Here is a 26,841-nt window from a genome sequence, read left to right on the forward strand (position 1 = left end):
CAACATCTTTTAAACACACTTTTTAGAGACATGCACTATATAATAGACAAAGTGCCTCACAAGGCAACTGTGATTTATAAGAATGAAAGAAGACACCAGTTTCAATGTATTTAAGCTATGTTTGCCAAATAGCATGGAGCGTAGCTCACCTTTTTCTGATGGATAGCTACAGACAGTATACCTGAGAGAAGCTTGCTTAGCTTTACTTTGCCAAAGCTTGTGTTTACCATATACAGAAAGCATTATTATTACCATTATTAAGCTTATTATTTACATATTTTCATTATTAGGTATTACCTATTATTAGGTAAATAAATAAAGGTGGCATGGTGGCTTAGTGGTTAGCATGTTCACCTCACACCTCCAGCATCCTGGCGTCTTGCTCCCGCTCATTGTGTGTGTTGAGTTTGAATGTTCATCCCGTGCTTGGTGGGTTTCCTCCGGGTGCTCCAGTTTCTTCCCACAGTCCAAACACATGCTTCTAGGCTGATTGGACTCTCTAAATTGCCCGTAGTGTGTGATTGCATGAGTGAATGAGTGTGTGTGCCCTGCGATGGGTTGGCACTCCGTCCAGGGTGTATCCTGCCTTGATGCCCGATGACGACTGAGAGGCTGAGAATAGATCAGATAAGCGGTACAGACAATGAAATGAAAATAAATAAATAAATGCTTTATTCTACACTGGGTCACAGGAAGCTGGAGTCTATCCCACTGGACGCGAGGCATGGGGCACCCTGGACAGAGTGCTAAACCATCGCATGGCACAATCACACACAATACACACTCATACACTACAGACAGTTTAGAGATGCCAGTCAGGCTACAACACATGTCTTTGGACTGTGGAGGATATTGGAAAACCAGGAGAAAACCCACAAGGCACATGGAAAACATGAAAACTCTACATACACAGAACGACTCCAAGGCGTGACTCCAAACATGCTAAACTACCTAAACCACCATGGACCCATAATAATAATAATAATAATAATAATAATAATAATAATAATAATAATAATAATAATAATAATAATAATAATAATAAAGACTAAGAAGAAAAACTGTGATTATTATTATAATTATTATTATTATTATTTAATTGTTACTGTTGCTATCTATTTAGATGTTATATATTGCCTTTCTGCTATTCCAGCTGGTCACTGTGGAGTTTTTCCACTTCATTTCACTTGTTAATGCAGGTAGGCTTATGTAGTCTACACTCCTTTCCTATAAAAAAAAAAATCCCCCTTTTTTTTTGTAATTATTTTTAAAGACACACTGCTTTTGGGTCTGCGGGTTAATGAGCACATTGTTTTGTGTACTTGTGTGCCCGAACAGTGAAATGTATAGAGACTTAGTTTGCAGATGGCTTTAATCAGGGTCACTAAATATAGACGTCGAACCATTTCTGCAAATTGCTTTTGAAATTCCTCTACCAGCATTTCATCCCTTTTCATTATAAGCCTCCTACAAAAGGACGCATTTTGCTATTATTACATTAGCTCAATAAAAACATTACCACCCACAGTCCAACAGTGGCTGTGACACGGCAAGGCTATACATATAAATGCTGATTAAAAAGTCTGGATTTGTTTTTTTGTTTTTTTTTTGTTTTTCATGTAATTAAATGTGTTTTGGAGCTGCAGCATTGCTGCTCATGACATCTTCAAGCGCAGGGTTACCTTCACTTATTCTTTTGAATGATTCATAAGCTGAAATTCAATATTATTGGACTGGAGTGAGAGGACTCAAAAAAAGTTGCACTACAAAACACTGCATTCTTTCATCTCGTGAAGTTTTTGCGTGGAGCAAAGGTCAATTAAGAGTCCTCTGGCAATGGTGAGGATGAATAATGCACCACGGGTCTGAAAAACCTTGGAGAGTTGCTTTACTTGTGTAGATTATCGACTCCAGTACCAGTTTTTTCCCCCTCCTCTCCTCTCTCCTCAGGTGAAAAAGGACCCTTTGTCTGTGGTGTGTCTCTCACTGTGTATGCCTCAGTAGCCTGCAGGCAAAATGGGCCTAATTTGCACAGGTCTGTTCTGGGGCCAATTATTATAATACCAACTGTTCTGGAAACATGATTAAATAAATACATAAACAAACAAACAAATAAATAAATAAATGAAGATCTTAACAAGATCATCACTCGTTGTAATAAATATCTCCCAAAACATGCTTTTTTTAATGTTACCCTGACAACTTTGAGTACTTTAATATCTTAACACTGCCAAATATCAAATACATCTTTGCCTCAAGGGAATTTACAGGTCACAAGACTTTGTAAATGCCTGTATTTAATACTGCAACTGCTGGAAAAAAATAGTACTTTTGTATATTTTATGAGAGATTTATATATTTATGTTTTGGTCAAAGTGATGGTATTACTCCTGACATTTTAGATGTGATCTGGTTTTCATTCAATACACAGCTTTTAGGAGGTCCAGTACTCGAGGACACACTCGCTTTATAAGCCTAGATATTTAGGAAACCTATCTATAGAAACCTAGATATCTAATTTAAATGCAAGTTTTATTCGTCACATACATGATTATAAACATTATGTGCATTAATAAATAAGTTATAAAAAATTTTTTTTTAGATCTATGTTATAAAAATAGAATAGAATTGCAATAAAATTACATTTACCTATACACAGGAAAGGACCAAAATATATAGAAAATATTTTTAAAATATATGAGAATACAGATTGGTGGCAGAAAAAAGTATGACTGTAAGAATAAAGTGTAGATGTGTGCAATTGTGTGCAATAGTATGCAATATATGTGGCACAAAACCCAAGTGAGGTAGCGAGTGTTGTTCAGACGAGTTCTATGTGTTTTCCTGGTTGAGGGCCCGAATGGCCTGTAGGAAGAACATCCTCCTCATTGTCTTCTTATTCTGTCCTAGCCCTCAGAAGCTTGACCACAGCAGAGACAAGCGTCCATAGATCTTGCTGTATGACGTGTGTTTTATGAACACCATCAAGGTCCTGTTTCTTAGTTCACAAAAGAGCAGTATACAGTCTTAGTCTGGTGATGCTTTACTGCAGATATGAGAGGAGCATAATATAAAATGTGTTATGGATAAAGAGAAAATGAATTTATTGCTCTGGAATCTGAAATATGGTGTGTGGGCTGGTTACCTTCATACAGGCAACACTAGATGTCAGTGTTCCTGCTAATGTGGGTTACTAGGGTTGCGTATGTGTTTGTGGGTTTTTGGGGTGTCAGAGATATGATGATTTGAAATGATAAGGTTTTAACTTTAAAGTGGGTGGTCTGGCTCTTGCTAATTCACACACACACACACAGTGCTGTCCAGAGAGAGCAGGACACACTAAAGGGCTAAAGCACTGCTGAATCTCTTTATGTAGAGATGAAGCAATGAAGCAAGAGCTAAATGCCGCTGCATCACTCTCAGCAGGTATTCAAGCTGCATTCTAGGGGCTGTACAAAAACATTAATGAAAATGTCTAACATGTTGATGAAAAATAATGATAAGATAGAAAATAATGACAAGATATAAAATAATAATAAGATAAATGAGCATTCAGTCATTCTGAGTGGATTTTTCCTTAAATTTCATGGTATGACTATAAATATTACAGATTAAGCCAATACTCTAGACTTGCTGCATTATTAGTTGAAACGTATATAGCTTCCCTGATCCACAGGCTTGGCAAATTATTTTAGTCTCCAAAAAGAAAAGCTTATTAGCCAAACTACCAAACTACTTATTACCAAAATTGCTTAGAAAAGGTGTTATATTCTCTCAGCTTGCTAGAAGTCAGATCCTTGACCAACTTAACTGTCTTTGACTAAACACTCTTACAGCAGTGTGTGTGTGTGTGTGTTTGTATATATATATATTTGTATATATATATATATATATATATATATATATATATATATATATATATATATATAAAGCTGAGCATTGAAAGTCTGCAACGGTGTTTTAATATTGGCAATTCTTCCAGCTTGCAAAATAAACAAATAAGACATAATATTTTGCCATTTTCTGTCTTGTCTCTTTCTCTTCATGAAAGTTATTTTGTATTTCAAGGCTGATTTAATATAGCAGATTACTGCTGAAGTTCTCTGTCTGTTATAACTTTACGTCTACACTTTTCTATTAAAACATAACGATTATTATTATTATTATTATTATTATTATTATTATTATTATTATTATTATTATTATTGTTGGGAGGTCAGCTGGGACAGCGTGATCCCAAGACACAGCTCGTGACGTCGAGACGTCGTCAGCAGAGAGCCAATAGAAATCGACGCAAATCCGGAAATTCCGAAACTGGCAAAAAAGACCGCCTGGATTCAATTTGAAAAGGATACACACTGTGTCAGGTTAGTCCGTGTTTATTATTATTATTGTAATAATATGCATCGTTATAAACAATTACCGAAGGACTCCATTGATTATGTTTCATGTTTATTCAAATAAGTTGTTTTGGTTAACAAACCGTGCCATTTCTTATACTTTTTATTTTTCCCCTCGTGGTAGTAAACCTAAACAAATAATCGATGATGAGGGCTGTTTAGGAGAAGTAACATACATTAGGCAGGGGGATTTATATGTAGGAAAAAAAACAAACGATCGCCTGGATAGTTTACATTACATTCAGAGTAAAAAGAACGACTGGTGATTTCATTGGGTGTGGTGAGAACATTCCTCAAATAACTATATACAGACATGTGGTCAATGAGAGAAGCCTTCAGAATATCTTCACTGTGCCCCATATAGACTGGACATGTCTCTGAGATTGTGCTGGACTGATCAACATCTAGTGATTTCTTTGCATGGGAATATTGTTAATGCATGTGTTCAGAAGTTGCCAAGTGACGTAAGAGACCTAATTTGCATATTTGTTCGTCCGTCGTGATCATTTTGTATATCGGAAGTTGTTCGATGCAGCAGAAAGATTTGTGCAATGCATGTTTGAGTATGATCAGAATGGAAAATAATAGATAACATGTTTCTTTTATAAACAGGTCGTCTTTTTATGTACTGACAAACTGAGTCAAACCAACGTTTTAAAACTTCTGTGCAGAACACAGGCAAAAAGAATCGGTGCAAAAAAGAAATAGAAATAGTAGAAAAGAATAGTGATTGCTGATTGGTTAGTGGGAACAATAGCGATTGCTGATTGGTTGGTGGGAACAATAGCGATTGCTGATTGGTTGGTGGGAACAATAGCGATTGCTGATTGGTTGATGGGAGCAATAGCGATTGCTGATTGGTTGGTGGGAGCAATAGTGATTGCTGATTGGTTGGTGGGAGCAATAGTGATTGGTTGGTAGGAGCAATAGTGATTGCTGATTGGTTGGTGGTAATAGCAGTGAGTTAAGTTGTCTTTCTTTGTCACATATACATTACTGCCCAGTGAAATTCTTTCTTTGCATATCTCAATCTTGGCGGTTGTGGTCAGAGTGCAGGGTGGGTTAAAGGCCTTGCTCAAGGACCCAACAGTGGCAGAACCCTGATTGAACCCTGATCTTCAGGTCTTTACCACTTGATCTACACCAAATTGTATCAAATGTAGGACAGTCTGATCAAAAAATCACTAGATTTTTTGTTTTTAAACATGAAATAATGTTTGCTAAAGGGGTTTTAAAAAAGTTATGAAATCTTGTCAGCTTGCTCGCAAAACAATAAGACCATAGCATATGATTTCCAGCATTTTCATTCTCATTAAGCCATTCCAGTGGACGGGGGCAGGGCCATCTTGGAAGAGCCCATGCCCACCAGTGTAGAAGTGTTTCATCATAGTTCTTTCTGTCTTTATCTTTCATCACAGTTTAACGTTGTACTTATTTGCAGTAAAACTTCCCTCTGTGAGGACTAACTAGTGGCGGTAGCTCAAGTGGTTAAGGCTCTGGAGTTGTTGACCGGAAGATCGGGGTTCAAGCCCCAACACCGCCAAGCTGCCACTGTTGGGGCCCTTGAGCAAGGCCCTTAACCCAACCTGCTCCAGGGGTGCTGTATCATGGTAATGTATATGTGACAAATAAAGACAACTTAAAAGACCCAAACCATGACAGCAAAAAATACAGCATAAAAATTGATTTTAAATTATTTTTCTTATCAAGCATTTTGAGGGAGAAAGTAGTGACACCTCAGTCTGTTATTATGTAGGGAGTAAAATTGTGTGTTGGTCAGGTGGCGCATCTGGAGTGTATTCCTGCCTCATGTCCTGTGTTCCTGGCACAGGCTCCAGATCCACCATGACCCTGGCCTGGGTAAAGCAGTTACTGAAGACGAATGAATAAATAAACAGTAAATTGTAGCTGATGGACTCAGATGTATCTAATTACGGCACATGTTTGCAGCCTCTGTTTCTTATCACTGCCTCAGGAATCATTATATAACATTTTATCGTGTCTTAGGTATTTGCGGTTTTTAATTACTCTCCTTTCCTGAAGTAAGCTAAATGAATATAACTGGTGGCAGCATGGGGTTGATTTTTCTGTTTGGTCCATCTGCTCATTATTAAATTGCAAGATTTGTTTACATAAATGAACAGAGGGCTTTGTGGTTTCTGGGTAGCATGAGAAGCTGTTTTATTTGTCTTATTAATTTTGCGAGAGAGAATAAACAGAAGCTGGCGAGGGACGCCTGTTTTCTAGCTGATATAACGTGAGTGATGACTACTTTGTTTCATGGATGTTCCATAACATTAAGGGTAACTATAAATGGATACAAATCATGTCATCTTTTGTGCAATAAAATCTAAGTGTAATCATTGGAAAGTACGGTTGAATAAGAGGAATAAACAGCTTTGGGATATGCTGCTGTTTAAGGAAAATAAACTAGTTTCCAAGACTTTGAGTTAGTTGAAAGTTTTCCTGTGACAGCACTCATGAGTGTGTTTTATTTCCTCACTTTATAATATAGCCAACATCTTGTTTTATATCTCATATGTCTCATTTATGTCTCTTGTGTGACTTTATTTAAGCTGTCTGCCTCCGTTGCCATTTTATTTGTAGCCTTCATCGATCACTAGTCACTTTACTTATTGGTGCGATAAATAGAATAGAAATAATCGGCACAGTCTGCCTAAATCTCAAGGTGTTTAGAGTTACGTCTCTCTGCTTTATTCATTTCCAAAGAGGACAATTGTCGATTGTAATACTGCAGATTCTTGTGTTTCGCTTATTTCCGGCGTTTGTTTAGAGAAATAAGCAATCTTACCTACCAAGAGAATATGAGTTCAAGTTTGAAACGAGGAATAAAGTCTAGAAATAGGCTTATCTTATTTTCTGTGAGCGGTTTGCAAGGTCATGCGGTAATAGAAAGCCCATAAATCCTAATTAGAGCATCAGAAAGTCATCATTTGGAACCTGAGCCCGTTGTGCGTACGCCTGTTTATCCTTTGAATGCTTTTGATTTGCTTACTGTGCACCGTTTCCCCCTAGCCCTCGTCAGTTGGCCTTTAATTGGCTTCACTTGGCCAAAAATGCTGCTGTATCCCCTTAAAAATTGGATGATTGTGCAAGAGAAGTGATGCAATTTAGAGTAAAACATCTTGGCTTTTGCTTATTGTAGATATAACCAGGGCTACATGGTGTACTTATCACTTCTGACTTTTTAACTCGCTTATTTGTGCTGTTTTGGCTGCCAGACGCGAGCTGAGCCGAGGCCAGGTGACTGACACTGCTTATGCAAGCACGGCCGCACAAAAGTGGACAAACAGCACATTGTTATGGCACCTTTTATAATCCACCTTTGCTAGCAGTCAAGCTACTGGTCCGAGGTGTTAATGAGTGCTCTGCTGGCAGCCGTCGTACACCGGCTCTTAGGAGAAGAGCTCGAGCCTCCCCCTGCTTTGGTTCGCGCTGATGGAGGTGGCTTGTTTACCATGTTAGAGAGCGGCTGACGCCAGCTTCCCCGGGGACAGCACAAGGGTTAATTGCTGTTAAAGTGGTGGTGTTGTCCCTCTCTCCTGCCCTGATGCTCCATTAGAGCTGACACTAATGAGGCAGTGCAGGGAGGACACCCTAGAGCTGGGGCACAGTGAGAGAGAGAGAGACAGAGAGAGTGAGAGAGAGAGAGAGAAAGAAAGAGCAGGAGATAGTGATGGAGGAACTGTGTTTAGCAGAGAGCGGGCTAGGTCATAGATCAAGAATGTGCCGTAGTGATGGGAAGTGTGTGTCGGATGTGTGTAACCGCGTTCCTTTAATTGGAGGTTCAGACTGGGCTGATGGCCTACATATGGTTTATCATGAGTTCAATCGTGCAGTCGAGTTGCTAAAAAATTTAATTTACATAGGATCAGGGAGGGAGATATGTCAAACTTTGTCACTATACTTAATGGCGTTTCTACCATGCACTATATGTATATAGCAATATACGTTCCCTCCAAAAGTTTTGGAACAACAAGGTCAATTCTCCTTGTTTTTTCAACACGCTGAAGATGTTCTGCCTCGAGATCAAAAGTTGAACACCTCCTAATGTTTTTTGTGATAAAAATGTAAAATTATAACACAACCGTCAGACACATTTAGGAAAAATAGGAAAAAAATAATCCTGGTTGCAAAAGTATGCACTCCCCTAAAGTTTTGATTTTATTACAGAGTTTATTAAGAGTCCATTGTGGCACATCTTGACTTTTCTTGCAAAAACACTTCCTTCCTTCCATCCATCCATCCATCCTTCCATCCAATCTGACCTTTCAGATTACCGCTCATGCGTGGTTTGCATCTGGTCTCAAAAGTCTTCAAACAGTGGATTATAAGACCCTTACCCCTGCCCTGTGGAGGTTGTTGTCGATGTCACTGAGTGTTGTGTTTGGGTTTTTCTTCACGGCTCTCACAATGTTTGTCATCGACTGCTGTCGTTTTCCCTGGCCGACCTTTTTCACGTCTCCTCATTACACCAGGACATTCCAAAATGTATTGTCTGTACCCAGTGTTTATGCAGAGGCTCTGATTGATTTTCCCTTTTTTCTCCCAAAGACAGCTCTCTGATCTTTATGTTGCGTTTATCCTTTTTGAACTTTTAAAACCTGTGAAGCCCTAAATTTTTATTTTGTCTTCCGGAAAAGCATTTCAATATCTTCTGTAGCTTCTGAACGGCAGCACTAAATGAATATCAATTTACACTGGTCATCTTGTTCAAAAGTTTACACCCCCTCCACTTCCCGGATGTAAATGTGTATACCGTTGCTTTCGTGAACGTCAGTGATTGTGTGTGGCTTTTGTAATAGTTGTGCTCGAGTCGTTCAGTTGTCCTCCATGTTAAAAGATGGATCACTCATGAACAAGCGTCAGAAAACATGAAAACAGTTGTTCATTATCCAGGTATCAGTGTTAATAATAAACCATATGTAAAATTTGTGTACATTCATTTTTTTGTGTCTTTTATTTACACTACCAGTCAAAAGTTTGGACACACCTTTTAATTCAATGTTTTTTGTTTAGGGATTTATTTTCTACATTCTAGAACAATACTGGAGATTTCAAAACTATGAAATAACACACATGGACTTAAGTAATCCATATGTAATGACAACAAAAAACAGTCAGTTGTTATTTTAAGACACGAAGGTCAGGTGTTCTGGAATAGTTCTTGCAAGAACAGTATCGTCAAGTGCATTTGCAAAACCCATCAAGCACCATGATGAAATTGGCTCACATGAAGACCATCCCAGTAAAGCAAGACCAAAACTGACCTCTGCTGCAGAGGAGAAGTTCATTTAGAGTTACCAGCCTCAGAAATCACCAATTAACAACACCTCAGATTAGAGCCGTTATGAAGGCTTTACAGAGCATCAGTAGCAGACATATCTCAATATCCACTGTTCAAACGAGATTATTGTGTATTTCGGCCATTTTACAATGTAGAAAGAAATAAACATCAGAAAACACCATGGAATTAGAAGGTGTGTCCAAACTTTTGACTGGTAGTGTATAAATATCTGTTATGTGAAATAGCTTATTCAGGATGGAAGTAAATAAAAACCAACCCTCCTACCCCCTTTTTTAAAAATGATTTATATTTTGTAGATTCTGCAAGATGTATGTAAACTTATGACCTGATCTGTAAGTAGTAATAATAGCATGACAGGCCTAATCAAATTATCAAGGACATCCACTCAGGAATTTGATCAACCATAAAAGATGATATAATATCCCCCCCGGTGTGTCTTCGCTAGTTCTCTCAATACATGATTGTTTTTTTGCCATTGTGATGACGAATATCAAATGTTATTTCAGAATAAAGGAAACCCGTCCCTTGGTCTGGAGCCGGTACCTCCCCTGGACAGCTATGAGTTTTTCTCCGAGCCCGTGTGTTCCTACAGGCGTGCGCAGTATTCAAGAGCAGCGGGAACGCTGGGACAGGAAGAGGAAGCGGACAGGAAGAGAGCTGGTCCAGAGTGAGCAGAGATACTGTGAAAAGCTGGACCTGATCACCACAGTGAGGAATTGAGTGCTTCTCTATCTCATTTCAGCAATCACACAACAGTAATTTGCTTTTTAAGAATTTAGGGAGTTTTTTTGTTATTCAGAAACGTCGAAGCCGCTCAGAAATTGCAAGTAATTGCTCGATATCTCCGAGTTACGCTCCTTTCCGTCCCTGAAAGTAGCACTCCTAAAGTTTCTATTTTACTCTTGAGTGATTCTCGACACTATCACACACAATTTTCCTTCTGTGGTTTCTAACTCACCGAAGGCCTTGAGCACATTCAATTTGCACAGCTCAATTTATTCCTAAATGACCTGAGAGCACTGCAGCTGTTTCTGTATTTGCCATTGTTTCTGCATGCGTCATAACGATTAATATTTGAACCCGGAGAGCGAGCACGGCATACCGCATTATTCCTCTTGTTTTGCAGCGTGTTTTGTTAGGTAAGTGGCTGATTATTAAACCCCACGCACATTTTTATGAGAATCTATATATTCTCCTTCAGGTTTTCCCCTGCCCTTGGGTCGTGTTGAATTAGTTATGCGCCTAACCTTTTAAAAATAATTGAGGTGCCATTGATGCGAAATGCTTTCCTGTGTGTCTCAAGGGTGTGCTGGGTGTAAGGTGACACTCACAAGATGAAGAGTTATGAACGAGAGGCGTCGGAACGATTTAATTTTCTCCTCTTTCTTCGTCTCTCCTTCTCTTCTCTAGTACTTTGTGGAGATTCTGAAGGCCAAAGGAACCCTGAGGCAGGACATTAGAGAGAGCATCTTCAGTTCAATTAAATCAATTCATTTAGTAAACCAGTAAGTATCCTTTCAATAATTAACTGCATATTGCTGGAGTGTGAGAGAGAGAGAGAGAGAGAAACAGAAACAGATGGAAGGAGAGAGAAGTTTAAGGGAGAGAGGCGGACTGAAAGAAGTAGATAGGTAGAGTAAGAGAGATGAATAGGGAGAGAGAAAGTATAGAAGAGATGTACAAAGAGACAGAACTATTGTAGATGGACAGAGACATAGAGAGAGAGAGAAAGACAGGCAGCACAAGTGAGTGAGACACAGGAAGACAGACAGAAAGAGAAAGCGACTGAGGATATATGAGACGCTGAGAGTGAAAAACAAAGGGAGAGAGAGAGAGAGAGCAAGAGACAGGCTGAGAGAAATGGAGCATGCAACAGAGTGACAGAAAGAGAGAGAGAGAAATCGGGACAAAGCAACAGACATGGAGAGACCGAGAGAGAGAGCAAGAGAAATGGAGCATGCAACAGAGTGAGAGAAAGACAAAAAAAGACAAAGCAACAGACACGAAGATATAGAGAGAGCGCAAGACTGAAAGAAAGGAAGAGAAGACACTGTGGCATAGGGGAGCAGGAGACATACAGGTGGTGAGAGACAGCGTGAGATAACGCTTCAAGAGAATAAGGAGGTTGCGAGTACTAATTGCGTTCTGACGGTGAAATGAAGTTCTGAGTCTTATCTGTGTATTGTGTAAAGTGAAATCAGGAATCAATGAAGCTCCTTACAGCTGCACTTTCTCCTAACTGCACTCCTCTGCTCAAACACTCACTATCACCCCCATTCTTCCTCATAATGACTGGCACTTATGTCCTCCAAGCAGCACACACTGATTACAGCATGTTTTAATAAATGCTGATGTTTTTGAATAGAAGCACATGCATTTTTCAGGGACGTTCCAACTCTATTTTTTCCCCCCTTTTTCTAACCCTCCTGTAGCAGCTTGAGCTTCAGAAAGCAGCTTGTTTGCTACGAGGCCTGCTGTTTTTAATGGGGGCCGGAGCTCTCAGTACTCATTTATGAAGTCTAGTTGTGACTTGCGAGCGGGCCTTTCGGATTCTCTGCTTGAGGGAACCTCGCTTCATGACAGCCGGCCCGAATGAAAAGCCGGGCCAGGGAGAAATGAAAGGACGAAGATGAAATAACACAACGGGAGGAAGAAAAAAGCTAGCTTGAAGTCCAGCCTGAGCATTGATCTTCCAGGGTGGGTAGAACAAACTACCAAATTAACTAAACAAGTGTCAAGAAGTCACTCTCGTGAGCGCTGGATTTCTCTGTATGGACTAAGGAGCTGTTGTGAAGAGCTGTTTTTTTTTTTTGTTGTTTTTTTTTTGATGTGGTGCAGGTTTAGTGCACATGAAAGCAGCACAAAAGCAGCCAAATTTCCTCTCGTAGTGTCCAATAACAATAGAGAAATAAAGCCTCCAGCTTGTTTTGTGGGGTTTATTTTTCTTACCTGAAGCCGGACTGGCATTTGACATGTTTAATGAAGTGATCAATACAGATGCACGTCTAATAGGATCTTCTGGCTTCTAACACGATCGGACAGTGTTGGGCTCCACACCGACCGCGCACACGTTTAGCCTTTCAGACGAGCGGCAAGACAAAACCCGTGACAGCAGCGAAAGGGACTCATCCTCTGCCGTGTTGATTGAGAATCATATTTGCGGTGTGAATAATGAATCACTACGAGTCCCGGAGGCTCCCATCATTGCCAGACTGACGGGCTGCGGCGGCTGAATGAAGATGGAGGGCTGAGTTACAGAGGCTGATGTATTGGATAAATTGGTACTCAGTTACCATATATCATCATTAGAATCGGTTATTGAATGTCTGCATGAGCCGTAATGCCAGCCTCTCAATTTACATCCCTGAACAGACAGTAGGAGCTGTCTAATCTGCACTTATCGGGTCAGGTCTTCAGGTGTGCTGTAACATTTGATGTAGGAAAATCAGTTTTTTTTATAAATTGCAGCAAAAAATTAAGCATGGCTTTAAGTTATTATTATTATTATTATTATTATTATTATTATTATTATTATTATTATTAATCTTTTTTATACTAAAGTCAAACCACACCGATCTTCTCTCTGAATATCATGAATAAGATCTTCATTTCACCCACCCACGATTCAAGTCTCTGCAAGTTAAACACCTTAAGGCTTGATTATTTAGTGGCGCACTGTCGATTAGGTCTGCCTGGGGTTCGATTAAACTCCATCTTGCAACAGATGGCGACTCTTGAACGTACAAATTAAGTCAAAGCATGGAGTCCATTTTAAGGTAATGACTTGTTATTAGCAGTAATCACGTCTGCATATCATTCTGAACACCGACCTGTCAGCTAAAGAGACATCTTGTTGTAGATCTATAAACTATAACAAAAATAAACTAGCTGTCAGGAGCTGAGGGTAAAAGTGCTTCAGTGTAAATCATCCAGGCTTCAGACATTGTGCTCATGGCTCGCTGAGTGAATGATATGTTTTGTACACTTGTCTGGAGAGAAGATACAGAATCTTACGGCTGTGATCTGATTGGCTGTGTTTCCAGGAAAAGACGCTTTTAAATACAACAAGCAACAGGGGTGCAAACATCCACGGTTTAGCCATTTTACTCAGGAGCCCTGTTTAGAGTCCCTTTTTTTCTTAATCTTTGATGAGGCTACGCCTCAAATTCATGGCTCTGGCTGTAAGGAGTGGAATTCAATTTGTCCTTTCCCTGCTGTAGCCAATTCACCTCACAGTTCAGTGTTTTGTGCATGATGAGATGCTTTTCTGCTCACCATGGTTGTAAAGAGTGATTATTTGATTTATTATATCCTTCTGGGGATTTTCCTCTAAACTCTAGACACTGTTGTGTGTGTGAAAATCCCAACAGATCAGCAGTTTCTGAAACACTCAAACCAACCCTTCTGGCACCAACAACCATGCCACGGTGAAATTTCCCCACTCTGATGTATGATGTAAATATTAACTGAAGCTCTTGATTTATTTACATTGTGCTGCTGCCACAATTGCATGAATACACATGTGTTCCTAATAAAGTGGACTGTGTGTGTGTGTCCTATTAGGTGTAAGAACTACAGAAGCCCTGAACTTAAAAATTGTGCAGTTAAAGTGCACTTAATGTTTCACAATTTTGACTTATTTCAACAGAATATTTAACAGTCTTTTAATAAGATTTATTGAATCATCCACATTATAACTTGTTGTTTAGACGTAATATCTTGAAATTTTAATTTAAGACATAGCATTTCTGGGTTTATGTAAAGAATTAATGTAAATAGTAACGCTTACGCTTACACATGGCTGTCTTAGCTTATTATAATTCATAGTATCATAATTTCTCCAGATTAATTAGCTTACAAGCGTTGGGATTGTGCCAAGACAAAAATACACTTAAAAAGTAAATATGTAACGGATGCAGTGACTATAAATGTAAATGTGGTGCACAAACATCTAATAATAGCTCTTATATAGGACACCTCACTGGCGCTGGTGAGGAAAGGTGTGTTCAGGCTGAGTGATGCTCTGTGTGTGGATCATGACTCTGGAAATGGAAGGAAATGGGACCAAAACTGGCTTCCTGAGTATTGTCTTGTTTTCTCGATCGCTTGTGTGTTAATTACGCAGCGCTAATAATTAATATTCGTCTGTCCCACTCCTCCAAAAACGAAGCTATTGTTTAGTCGAGTCTGTGCCCACCCCAGATGTCGCAACTGCTACAAATTAAAGTGGATTAAAACGGCACACAAGGAATGCTAATGTTATCTTTGGCGTCTTCCTGGTGGCCAAAAAATTTAATTGCTCTCCAAAAAAAAAAAAAAAAACATAAAAATGTAATTCGTAATATCATATTTATTACAGTAGCCTCTGGCTGTGAGAGGAGGGAAATGGGTTGCACAGCTTTTCTCCGGCCTTTGCCCTCGTTACAACTCTCTCGGCTTCTCCGGCATCTACTGATTACGAACAGCGGCTACCTTTGGCTTGCAACTTCATTAAAATCTATTTAAATCAACTTCAACTGCAAAAAAGTGTTCCTTCTTCCTGTATGTAAGGATGTAAAGTCTCAGGGAACATCATTAGAGAGAGAGAGGGAAAGTGTGTGAGTGTGTGTGCTACCTTTCTGTAAGTTTGGATAATAAGCTTCCTCACAAGCGTCAGCGCCCTCTCCCTCACATCCTTGAATTCCGTCTGCGTCGCTGTAATGCGCGTGGCAGCCGAGGCGTCTGCGTGCATGCGTGCTCCACTTTGGGAGTGTTTTGTTCCTGGATTTGTGCTGTAGAAAATGCCACAGTGATGCCCTTAGGCCCTAACCCTACTGCATTGGCCTTGAACCACTGTCACAGCCAACTGTCAGGGCCTTACTCGATGCCGCACAAATGCTTTAATTTGCAAACAGCTCTACCTACGAACTTTGCATAACCCTCCTCGTTATTTTCCCACTTTACAAACGCTTCAATTTTCAAAATAGCACTACGTTTTGTTATTTATATTTCGTTCGTGGCTGTGCACGCAGAACGCTTTTTAAACGGGAGCTCCGGCTCGGGAGAAAGCTGCCAGGTGAAGCTGTATTTATTTACCAACATCAATGCACCCGTGTGTTATACGGTGCAAATATTTCTCCTACATCTAGCATATGTTTTATAGTTAATTAGCGATCTGTTGATGTGCAGATCCTTCGAATGAAGTCAACAAAAACGGATCTCGTACTGACTTCCCACGTTACCTCGAACTCTGATGCTCATCTACAAAGCCAAAGACGGACCGCTACATAACTGACAAATCATACTGCTGTGTATCATGTTCTCTTGACTCTTCATCTCTCAGGACATAAGGAAAATACACCTCAAGGCTTTTCTCTTGATTTTTGAGAAGCTCAGTAACTGGCTGTCTTTTAAATAAAGACCCACCTCTTTTCTAAACACTTGTACACTCATTCAAGCAGGATCGAAATCTACTCATTAATAAAACAAGTGTGCAATTCAAATGTGAATTTTTTATTGTACTAACTTTCCTACCAATTCCTTTGTAACCCATTTTAACCAGTACACCAGTTTCGATCAGTGAAAACAAATGAATTATTTTAAGGCAGCAAGTCTGATATAAAAGCGAGTCAGGATTCTGTTGGCTTTCTCTGTGAGATGTGGGTTTTTCCCCTCTGTTGGATAACCTTGCACAGATTTTTAGTGGTTGAAGATAACACCTTCAGATTTTAGACGCTCATGAAGAAGCACTTGAGGCATCTCGGAGAGCAGAAATGGGTTTGATATCCACATTTACTTTGAAGATAGAAATAAAAAATAACCATTTTGAGGGTTTTTTTGGCACTGTTCTGTACAGTGAAAAAATATGGCGCCTAGTAGGCTAGGTAAAATAAAAAAAAAGACATACTTCTAAAAAACTGCAAATTCTTAAAATGCCTGTCTACTTTCATAGAAGCCATTAAGCACCACTGTGGAGTGTGACATGACACTGAAATTCAATGCTGAACATGAACACAACAAAACAGTGACAAATTTTGTCTTCTGGTAAAAATAGTTAAAGGGGTTTAAGTTAATGGCAGTAGACTCTGGTTTAGATCTTGGCCTATTTATGTGGTAGTTTGGGAAAACGGCCAAAAATTGACGGTTTTGGCCAGAAATGTGGGTTTCAACATCCTTTGACATCCCTGCTTTAAGAAACTGTAAATATATTTCAGCAGAATGACACCCAGTTGTGTTTACTTACTCGTTGCCAAGGCTGTCTTTCTGCAAAGATCATGTTTTATAAGGAGCCAGTTTAACAAACACCGTGGTAAAAAAAACAAAAAACGCCAGTCTGCTTAAAGATGTCTAAAACCTTGCTGGTTAAACGTGTTGTTTTTTTTTCCCCCTTCATGCAGTGAATGTCATGCTTTGATCAGGTTGGCTGGATGGCTGCATGCTGCAGTGAAACGGACAGTCTGTAATCACTGCCAAAATGTCTGCTGTAGTGCTGCTCCTGCAGTCAGAAGCTAAACTTTAGACGAAATCTACACTCTTTTTAGTTTAATAATGCTATTCTATACTGTATTACACAGAGTCAGGAAAGTCTGTACGTTTTCAGAGAGGTGTATATAGTAGGAAATGTTTACAGGTCACTATATGAAGGGGTTCACCAGACATCTGGAGTAGACTGAAGTTGTTTTATTTATATATTTTTGATTAGTGGCTATAAATCAGTTTAATTAGTCACTCTGGATAATGACTTCTCCTAAATGCTTAAAAAAAATGTCTTGTGCTCGTACCAGGACGCTGCTCGGCCATCTGGAGGACAGCAACTTCGGCGTCGGATTTGACCAGTTCTGCCCTCACCTGCATTTCTACACTACTTACGTTGACAACTTCCAAGCAGCAAAGAAGACCCTCGCAGTGAGTTCACCCAGACCTGCATTCTTATTTTTAACAAATCGGAATGATCCCTAAATGAGCCGTGTACAATTTCCCAAAACTCTATTCTCTCCATTAGAATTTCAGCTGTTTCACTTGTAATTTGGATAAGTCTTTGTTTTGTCATTTATTGTGCTACTTCTATGCCTGTCTCTATACATTCATAAATATGTATTTGTCATAGATCTATGCTAATATGTGAGATTGACAGTAGATCATTCTTCAGCTCTAATTAGTCTGAACTTATTAAACCTTTGGATCGTTGCTCATCAATGTAAAAAAAAAAAATTCTCCCATTGTGCAAAAAGAAAAGAGAAATCACTGTTGGGTCAGTAATTCAAAGATCGCCACTCAAAATGATTGACGTTTGGAGCGATTAAAAAAAAAATAACGTCACCACCTACCTGATTAAGGCTGGTGGATGACACCCTGTGCAAACAGATCTCTCTCAGGCAAAGCCCAGTGGTACCATTAAGTCCAACACTCCCGTCTCATTAGGCCTGACTTAAGTGGGCAGCCTCCGTCAATTGGCCCCCCCAAAAAAAGTGTAATAGGGAATCTTCTCTCTCTCTCTCTCTCTCTCTCCCTCTCTCTCTCTCTCTCTCTCTCTCTCTCTCTCTCTCTCTCTCTCTGCTAATTAGCTCCTCCTTCAGTATGGCACCTGTACCCTCGTCTATGGATGACTGATTCCTTGTTAAGCCAAATCAGCTTGCAGTTAAAGAATTATCACCACACTATGCTAATGCTAGCAGTAACTACCAGACAGGCGCCTTTTTCCAAACCGGACAGAATCAAATTAAAGTGTGATTCTCGAACACGTCTTAGGAAGAGCAAAAAAAAAAAAAACCTTCCAAATGTTTTCCTCACCTATCAGCCCGGAAGCCGAGGCTAACATCACTAACATCTGCTCTTATTTATCCGTGGGAAGCCTGGAGCTTCGCAGATATTAATGTCTTAATTAAGAGGAGGGATATGTCCGCGCCAAATTGACTGATTCCCATCGATTCGGGACCGAGCTGTGTGAGTTAGCATCGATTTCCCCTACTAGGCCTACATGGCAGTAATTGCAGGAACACAGAGCAGCATGTTTGCCCTGACGCGTGACTCACACACCGGCAATCTGTCCCTCCAGATCACCACTGTGTCATTGACGTGGGGTGAGCTAATAAAGCATCTCTTCCAGATACAAGGGGCAGATTTATTTGTGTTTAATGGCAAGGATTATCATTAGCTTATTAGATCTTGGTGTATATTTGTTTAGTTGTTTGTTTATGTTTAAGATCCATAATCAGCCTTTTCAGTACATTTAAAGCTCTGATAATAGATAAAGATTTAAATGTGTTTGCACACCTTTATTTTTATTTATTTATTTTTTTTCTTTCATGAATTTTATTAGATATGGAAATATGTACACATGCCGGTGTTTTTATTGATTTAATTTTATTTATTTATTTATTTATTAATAACCCTATAAATTGCACAGTTTTCTAGCATCCTCAGATGTTGCTGTGTCTGGCTGTTTGGTTTTTTTCCCTGAAAACAGGTAGAGATGAAAAACTCCAAAGTTTTGTTCTGGCCAAAATTCTACCTATAACATGTTACAAGACCTCAGCTTCAAGAAACAATATTTCATATATTTCTCAGATTGATTTTTAATCATGCCTGGGCTGTTTTCCTGCACTGATCACACCAGGTAAGGAGCCAGTTTAACATGGTGGTAACAACAGTCTTTGGAGTGAAAGAGTGATTTTCTCACACGGTGAACATCCTACACTGATATTTTGTGCTGTAGAGACACTGATATAAGCTTAATCAGTTCAGTCTGTAATCTGTACATGCAAAAGAGAAACTTGTTTCAGTTCAGGAATCTTGTCATTTTCAGAAGTGTATTTTTAGTGAAACAAACCTTGAAACCTTGAAGTTTCAGAAATGTGAAATATTTAAAACTAATAAACTAAATGTTTACTATCTTGAAGAGCTAATATTCAAAGTTACATTCAGATTTCGGCAGACACCGTTCTCGAGAAAGACTATTTTATACAGCTTGGTTGACCTGGGCTTTGAACTCATAACCTTCCAAGCAGAAGCCAAACACCTTAACCACTAGGGTACCACATTCTCCTAGAAAAATTCTGTACAGTAATCCCCCGTTTATCGCGGGGGTTATGTTCCAAAACCACCCGCGATAAACGAAAATCCGCGATACACGGACGCCACCACCAAATGCTTTTTTTTATTGTTAAAGCCGTAAATTACCCTCCCACACTCTTTAATACAATAGAAATAGCCTTTATTTGTCACATATGTTACAGCACAGTGAAATTCTTTCTTTGCATATCCCAGCCTTGGAGGTTGAGGTCAGAGCACAGGGTCAGCCATGATACAGCACCCCTGGAGCAGTGAGGGTTAAGGGCCTTGCTCAAGGGCTCAACAGTGGCAACTTGGCAGTGCTGGGTGCTCAGGACAGTGACATGCGAAGAACTGGGATGCTGGAGAATTCTGCTTCCCTTTCCCCAGCTGCACGCATAGCCAGCAGCCAATCACAACCGTGATTAAATGCATGGGGCATTCTGATTGGCCAGACACGTTCCTCCAGCCTTACTGTATTTTGATTTTCAGCCTCCCCGCACTGCGCTTTCCTAAACAATGCTACGCTGTACAGTATTTGATATATTATTAACATTGTACTTTACGTTAATTAATGTTTATATTTTGTAATTAATAATTATATTTTTATTTATATTTTTATTTCAACATAAAAACAATTCACTATGAGGTTTGCGGATACCGCGATATACCGGGAAAATCCGCAAAAAAATTAGTTATGTTCCATATAAAAATCTGTGATATACTGGGACCACGATATAGAGGGGGATTACTGTACTATTTCTAGCCCCCAGTATAAATGTTAGCAAACATATGAAGTATTAAGTATGTTACCTGCTTTGAACAAATGGTCAGATTTCCTCATGTCATTAAAGCAAAAAAAACGAAGACGAACCAAATATTTAAAATCTCTGAAATTCATGTAAATGTTTCACTTGTCACTTAAGTTGTCATTAATATCAATTATAATGAAAATTGCTGTATTAAGGGAAAAAAAACACAAGTATTTTCAGACTTTTCAGACTTTTGGACCACAATGTACAGAATGTCACCATTCTCTTCCACCAGTTCTAATAAAAACTCACTCTCTCTCTCTAAATGACCATCCACATCTACATATCTGTGTGTTTAGTCTCTCAGCTTCACACATGAAGACCCCAGCTACCACTGAGAGCGAAGACTGACCCTGTAGGCTGTGTTTTAGTTATTTTAGTGACATGTAGAAATAAAGGTCAGGTTTAAATTGAGCTCTGAGGAGAAACAGAGGTTTGTTCCTGCCGTCTGGCTGCTGACGTCGACCTCTGTGTAGGTGGATGTGTAATGGTCAGTGCACGCTTGATACAGTTTAGCTAGCTGCATGATTTGATGACATGGTAAGTGATGACAAAGTTACAGAGGAGATTAAATGTTGTATCAGTGACAGTTACTGTGATCACACCTGAGTGGATTATATTATAATATCAGAATATTGTGTAGTGTTTTATTCCTTTTATGCAATAGCAGTTGGTCAGAATTTTCTGTTCAGTAAAGAGTGGCAAGTCATGCCTTTTTTCCGTTTATAGTTACATGTAATGTTGTGGAATGTAGACAAGCTAGCTCCTGTTATTAATATTTTTTTTTGGGGGGGGAAGCTTGGCACATTTCTGGGTAACAGGAAAGGGTTAATTTCACTATCCTGATGAATTTGGCATGTCGGAAAACTTAACTCTGACTGGTGCTGACACTGGAGGCACTGTTGTGTAAAGTATTTTAATAGATTTTATACATTGTGATGGCTTGAGTGCTGAGCTGTGTTGTTGAATATTTTCTATTTTTCGGTTTCATGTAGGTGCAGCTGAAGAAAAACAAAGCGTTCCGACGATTTAAGAAGCTTCAGGAGGCCAGACCCGAGTTCCACAAACTGAAACTTGAAGACCTGCTTCCTCTTCCACTAAAGCGCATTCAGCAGTATGTGACTCTACACACACACACACACACACACACACTCACTCATACACACAGTATTATTTACACTTATCTCAATATTACTCTTACACACACACTCATACACACACAGTATTATTTAGACTTTTCTCAATATTACACACACACACAAGCTATATTGCTATATAATGATTGAAAAGATACTTATTTATACTTTATAAAATTATTGTTTAGACTTTATAGTTTCTCAATATTATACACACACACACACAAACTATATGCAGTTAATTATTGAAAAGATACTTAAAAATATATACTAATATTATTTAGACTTTAGTTTCTCAGTATTACACACACACACACACACAGTATTATTTAGGCATTGTTGTTTCTCAGTATTACACACACACACACACAGTATTATTTAGGCATTGTTGTTTCTCAGTATTACACACACACACACACACACACACAGTATTATTTAGGCATTGTTGTTTCTCAGTATTACACACACACACACACACACACAGTATTATTTAGGCATTGTTGTTTCTCAGTATTACACACACACACACACACACACAGTATTATTTAGGCATTGTTGTTTCTCAGTATTACACACACACTATTATTTAGGCATTGTTGTTTCTCAGTATTACACACACGCACAGTATTATGTTTGCTTTGTAGTTTTTAAATAATGCATACTGTGTGTGTGTGTGTAAAACACATATATACACATGTGTCTCTCTTCTTCGGTTCTGTGGAACATATTTCTTTTTCCCAAGCGCTTGAAGTATTGACTAAGATTGGCTCAGAAAGTTTTGACTCATCAGATGTCAGAGTAACTCAGGCATTGAATTCCATATTACGTGCAAATGAAATGAATTGTTCGCCAGCACAGTGCATTTTAAACCATCTGCTTTTGCGGGGAGATTACGGCCGTTCGACAGCTCCTACAAGATGGTAACATGGATATGTAGTCATTTTCTGAAGTGAACGTAATGCATTTTGGTTATGCATCAGTGTCTCCTGACACTGGCCAGTCTGCTTCCTTTGACGTGACAAAAGTCTTCTCGTTGGCTGTCAAATCACTCAACGCTCTCTTTCCTACATCTGACTGCGTCCGTACGGGAGAGGGGAAAAACTGATTTTTTTTTTTTTTTTTTGGGGGGGGGGGGTTTGTTTTTTTTTTTTTTTGTTTTGTTTTTTTTTATTTTGGAGGGGGGATTTGTTGGGACTCACTTGTAGCCGTGCAGAAAAGCTGTCACCACCAGGTTACGCTTTCCATGCTTGAGTCGTCCCTTTTTCTGTTTGGTTGCTTCGGCGGAGTCGCCGCAAAACACAGAGTACGTACAGAGGAAAGGCTTTTTGATGACAGACATAATTATTGTTTGATGTCACGCTCACACCAGCCTCTAGACTGTCCAAGAACTGTCAAAATCGCCTTTGTTAAGCAGACGATTTTGTTGGATGTAATTTCATGCGGTCGTGGTCTCAGCTGTTAATTAGTGTAACAGGGTGCGAAATGGGCTGAAACATGCTTAAGAGCCAGTGAAAATGATGTGACATTGCTTTATCAAGCTGCTCAAGTCGATCTTAATTAGGCTTTCATGTCACTCCGACTTTGTAAATATAGTTTTGGAACATGAAAGAAGCAGACACGATGTCAGCGTTGCAATGGAGATAATTATACCTTTTAAATTTCTTCCACTTGCATAACTGTGTGTCTTTTCTGCCTTATATAATGCTATATGAGCACTTTTTCTGTTTTGACACCTCCATCTGCTGTAGTGAAGTGCGCCTATACGGAAAAATAGAAATTCTCTTCTCAAAGCTCGGAAAAATTTCAATGGATTTTGTTTGATTTCACATCAAATGACAGCAAATTTGGGCAGTTTTCCTGAAAATAGTACCGTGACCTGAATCCCTTGATAGTAAGATATCGTCTAATTTTCTCTCATCCTAGTTTAAAAGGGCTACTCAGTATCAGTCCCTGAACTCCATTTTTCTTCCCTTCTTTCTTTCTTCCTTCCTTTGTTTCTGTACTTCTCTATCCTTCCTTCCTTCCTTCCTTCCTTCCTAATTTCTCTTCTCTTTTTTTCCTTCCCTTTCTTTCGTTCGTTCGTTCGTTTTCTTTCTTTCTTTCTTTCTTTCTTTCTTTCTTTCTTTCTTTCTTTCTTTCTTTCGTTCTTTCGTTCTTTCGTTCTTTCTTTCTTTCGTTCTTTCTTTGATCGGATCACACGGGCCAGCCTTCACTCCCCATGTGCATCATTGAGCTTTGGCTACCCATGACCCTGTCTCCAGTTCACCACTGTTCCTTCCTTGGACCACTTTTTATAGATCACTGCAGACCAGGAACACCCCACAGGTGTTTAAAATTGTTTATCCAAAATTTCCTTTGCCACTCACATTGAGCTTTCAGTTTCAGTTTTCTTTCTGTTTCGTGCTATATTTGACACTTGGTTCATATTAATGCGCTCATTTTAATACTTTATCATTTATTTTAATACTTCATCACTGGAGTTTCTATTTCGGAAACACAGAAAAATCTAAAAAGAATAAAAATGAATAAAAAAGCAGGCTGTATGAGGTTTTCTGTAAGGGCATACTCGGTATCAGTCCCTGAACGCTTATTTTCTTGAGACACAAAATTCAGGAAACAGGCCCTTAGTGGTTTCCAGTGGCTACTCAAGACGAGCAAAAGGGAAAATTGTTTTATTTTTTCTCCTTCTTGTTTCTATTCACAGCCTGATCTCTATTTTATAATCCTGTCTTCAGTTGCTTCCTTTCTGTCATGTGACCATGACCCAGAATACAGGCAAGATCTGTGGCTAGTGTTTGCATTGAAAAAATTCTGAATTAGAGAATAAACTGTAGGTCAGTGACCTGTAAAATCGTTAACCCTTCACCTTCCCCTTTTTGTTTTGTAGCATCACTTTTACACGAACAGACACAGAAAAATATCAGGTGACATTATTTCCTAATACACCATTACAGTACATCGCAACTTACATATAAACATCTGTTCATTCCAGTCAGTGTCGAGTATAATGCTCACGGGTCACGAGGCTTTTACTGAGATTTCCAGTTATAGTTGAAAGAAAGCATTGGATTGAATTCCTTTTTAAGGTGAAAGCATTTGTTTGCTTCACTTTTGAACCCTGGGTTACGTTGTACGCAGGTTATTCTATCGAGAACGCCAATTTGCTTTGACATAAAAAAGATCACAAGCTAAAAGAATTCAAATGCTTACATCTGTTCAGTGTGGAAGAATGTACGTTGTTAACGCAGTAGGTATAAAGAGACACAATTTGATTAAATTTGATTCCACTGAGCTCAGGATTGAACCCAGGACCTGGTGAGGCTGTGGTGTCCACCCTTATAGATTAATGAACGAAACGAAACAGCCTTTATTTGTCACATATACATTACAGCGCAGTGAAATTCTTTCTTCACATATCCCATCCTTGGAGGTTGGGGTCAGAGCGCAGGGTCAGCCTGGGTTAGCCCCTGGAGCAGACAGGGTTAAGGGCCTTGCTCAAGGGCCCAACAGTGGCAACTTGGCGGTGCTGGGGCTTGAACCCCTGATCTTCCAGTCAACGACCCAGAGCCTTAACCACTTGAGCCACCACTGCCCCATCAGATTAGCTACTTGTTTAAATTAAATTTAGTATAAGCAGCAAAATCATGGAAGATAAATGTTCTGTTTTTATGTTGATGTTACGTGATATTTTCTCTCGCATATGACCCACCACATCTTCCCCTTTTTCCACTGTGGATCAGTGATGACCTCATGACCTGTTTTATCTGACTGACTGATAACAAAATGTTATTAACAATCTGGTCAAGACTTTTTATACAACAGTGCAGTTTCAGTGTACAGTTTACACTCTCATCAGCTGGTATACAAATAACAGCTTTCTTTCTTTATTTCTTTCTTTCTTTCTATTCTATCCTGCTTCTCTTATTTTTTTCTTCCTTTATTACCTACTTACGTACTTTTTTGAGTTTACTTGAGTTTCTTTGTTTCATTCTTTCTCTTCTCTTCTCTTCTCTTCTCTTCTCTTCTCTTCTCTTCTCTTCTCTTCTCTTCTCTTCTCTTCTCTTCTCTTCTCTTCTCTTCTCTTCTCTTCTCTTCTCACCCAACCCCACTTCAGTTTTGTACTTCCTTCCTCCCTTCCTTTTGTTTCTTTCCTTCCTTCCTTCCTTCCTTCCTTCCTTCCTTCCTTCCTTCCTTCCTTCCTTCCTTCCTTCCTTCCTTCCTTCCTTCCTTCCTCCCTCCCTCCCTCCCTTCCTTTCTTCCTTCCTGTACCTTCCTTCCTTTCTGTACCTCCCTTCCTTACTTTCTTCCTTTCTGTACCTCCCTTCCTTCCTTTCTTCCTTTCTGTACCTCCCTTCCTTCCTTTCTTCCTTCTGTACCTGCCTTCCTTACTTTCTTCCTTTCTGTACCTCCCTTCCTTACTTTCTTCCTTTCTGTACCTCCCTTCCTTACTTTCTTACTTTCTGTACCTCCTTCCTTATTTTCTTCCTTTCTGTACCTCCCTTCCTTAATTTTTTCCTTTCTGTACATCCCTTCCTTTCTTCCTTCCTGTACTTCCCTTCCTTCCTTCTCTTCTCTTCTTGAGGTTTTAAGTAGCTGTATATTAGACAGCTCTGTTTACACAAATATACTAATCACTGAAAATTATTATTTTCTTATCCTAAATTTCCTCTGCCACTCACACTGAGCTTTCAGTTTCAGTTTTTCTCTTTTTGTGCTATAATTGACACTGTTGTAAGCTGCAACACAAATAAGTGGTTCATATTAATGCGCTCATTTTAATACTTTATTAAATACTTTATCACAGAGTTTATTTCGGAAACACCACAAAATCTAAGAACAATAAACGAATAAAAAAGCCTGCTGTTGTTTAACCAAGTGACATTTTGGAGATGTAAGGAGATATTTACTCAACATCTTAAGCTGCACTTACAAGTGTTTTATAGATGTTCTATAATATAACTTTAAAAGGATGAAAAAATGTGCAGTTTTTTTTTTTATAGAAAAATTGTAAACTTCTGTGGCATCAGCTCCTTATTGATTATTTTCCTGATTCAGGATCTCCGTCATCTTTTATTCTTTACCTTTAGTTACCTGCCCATACCTCAGCTGTCCTGATTTTTTCATCTCTACATACA

The 26,841-nt window shown here is 39.1% G+C and overlaps 1 protein-coding gene across 3 annotated transcripts in view; it reads left to right on the forward strand.

The window, feature by feature from the left end:
- Positions 1 to 4,290: 4,290 nt before the first annotated feature.
- Positions 4,291 to 26,841, forward strand: part of arhgef39 (Rho guanine nucleotide exchange factor (GEF) 39) — a 55,643-nt gene continuing 33,092 nt past the window's right edge. Inside the window, exons 1-5 of one of the 3 annotated variants that reach the window (XM_058417607.1) lie at positions 4,291 to 4,367; positions 10,236 to 10,437; positions 11,140 to 11,234; positions 17,493 to 17,613; positions 21,566 to 21,684. In XM_058417607.1, coding sequence (XP_058273590.1) covers positions 10,288 to 10,437; positions 11,140 to 11,234; positions 17,493 to 17,613; positions 21,566 to 21,684 — 485 coding nt within the window. In that variant the 5' untranslated portion in view covers positions 4,291 to 4,367; positions 10,236 to 10,287. Of the gene's footprint in view, positions 4,368 to 5,863; positions 6,011 to 8,881; positions 9,321 to 10,235; positions 10,438 to 11,139; positions 11,235 to 17,492; positions 17,614 to 21,565; positions 21,685 to 26,841 lie in introns of those variants that run through there. The other 2 variants (XM_058417606.1, XM_058417608.1) reach the window with 2 other exon arrangements.

Source organism: Hemibagrus wyckioides, linkage group LG19, assembly GCF_019097595.1.
Source record: "Hemibagrus wyckioides isolate EC202008001 linkage group LG19, SWU_Hwy_1.0, whole genome shotgun sequence".
In the NCBI taxonomy this organism is placed as follows: Eukaryota; Metazoa; Chordata; class Actinopteri; order Siluriformes; family Bagridae; genus Hemibagrus; species Hemibagrus wyckioides.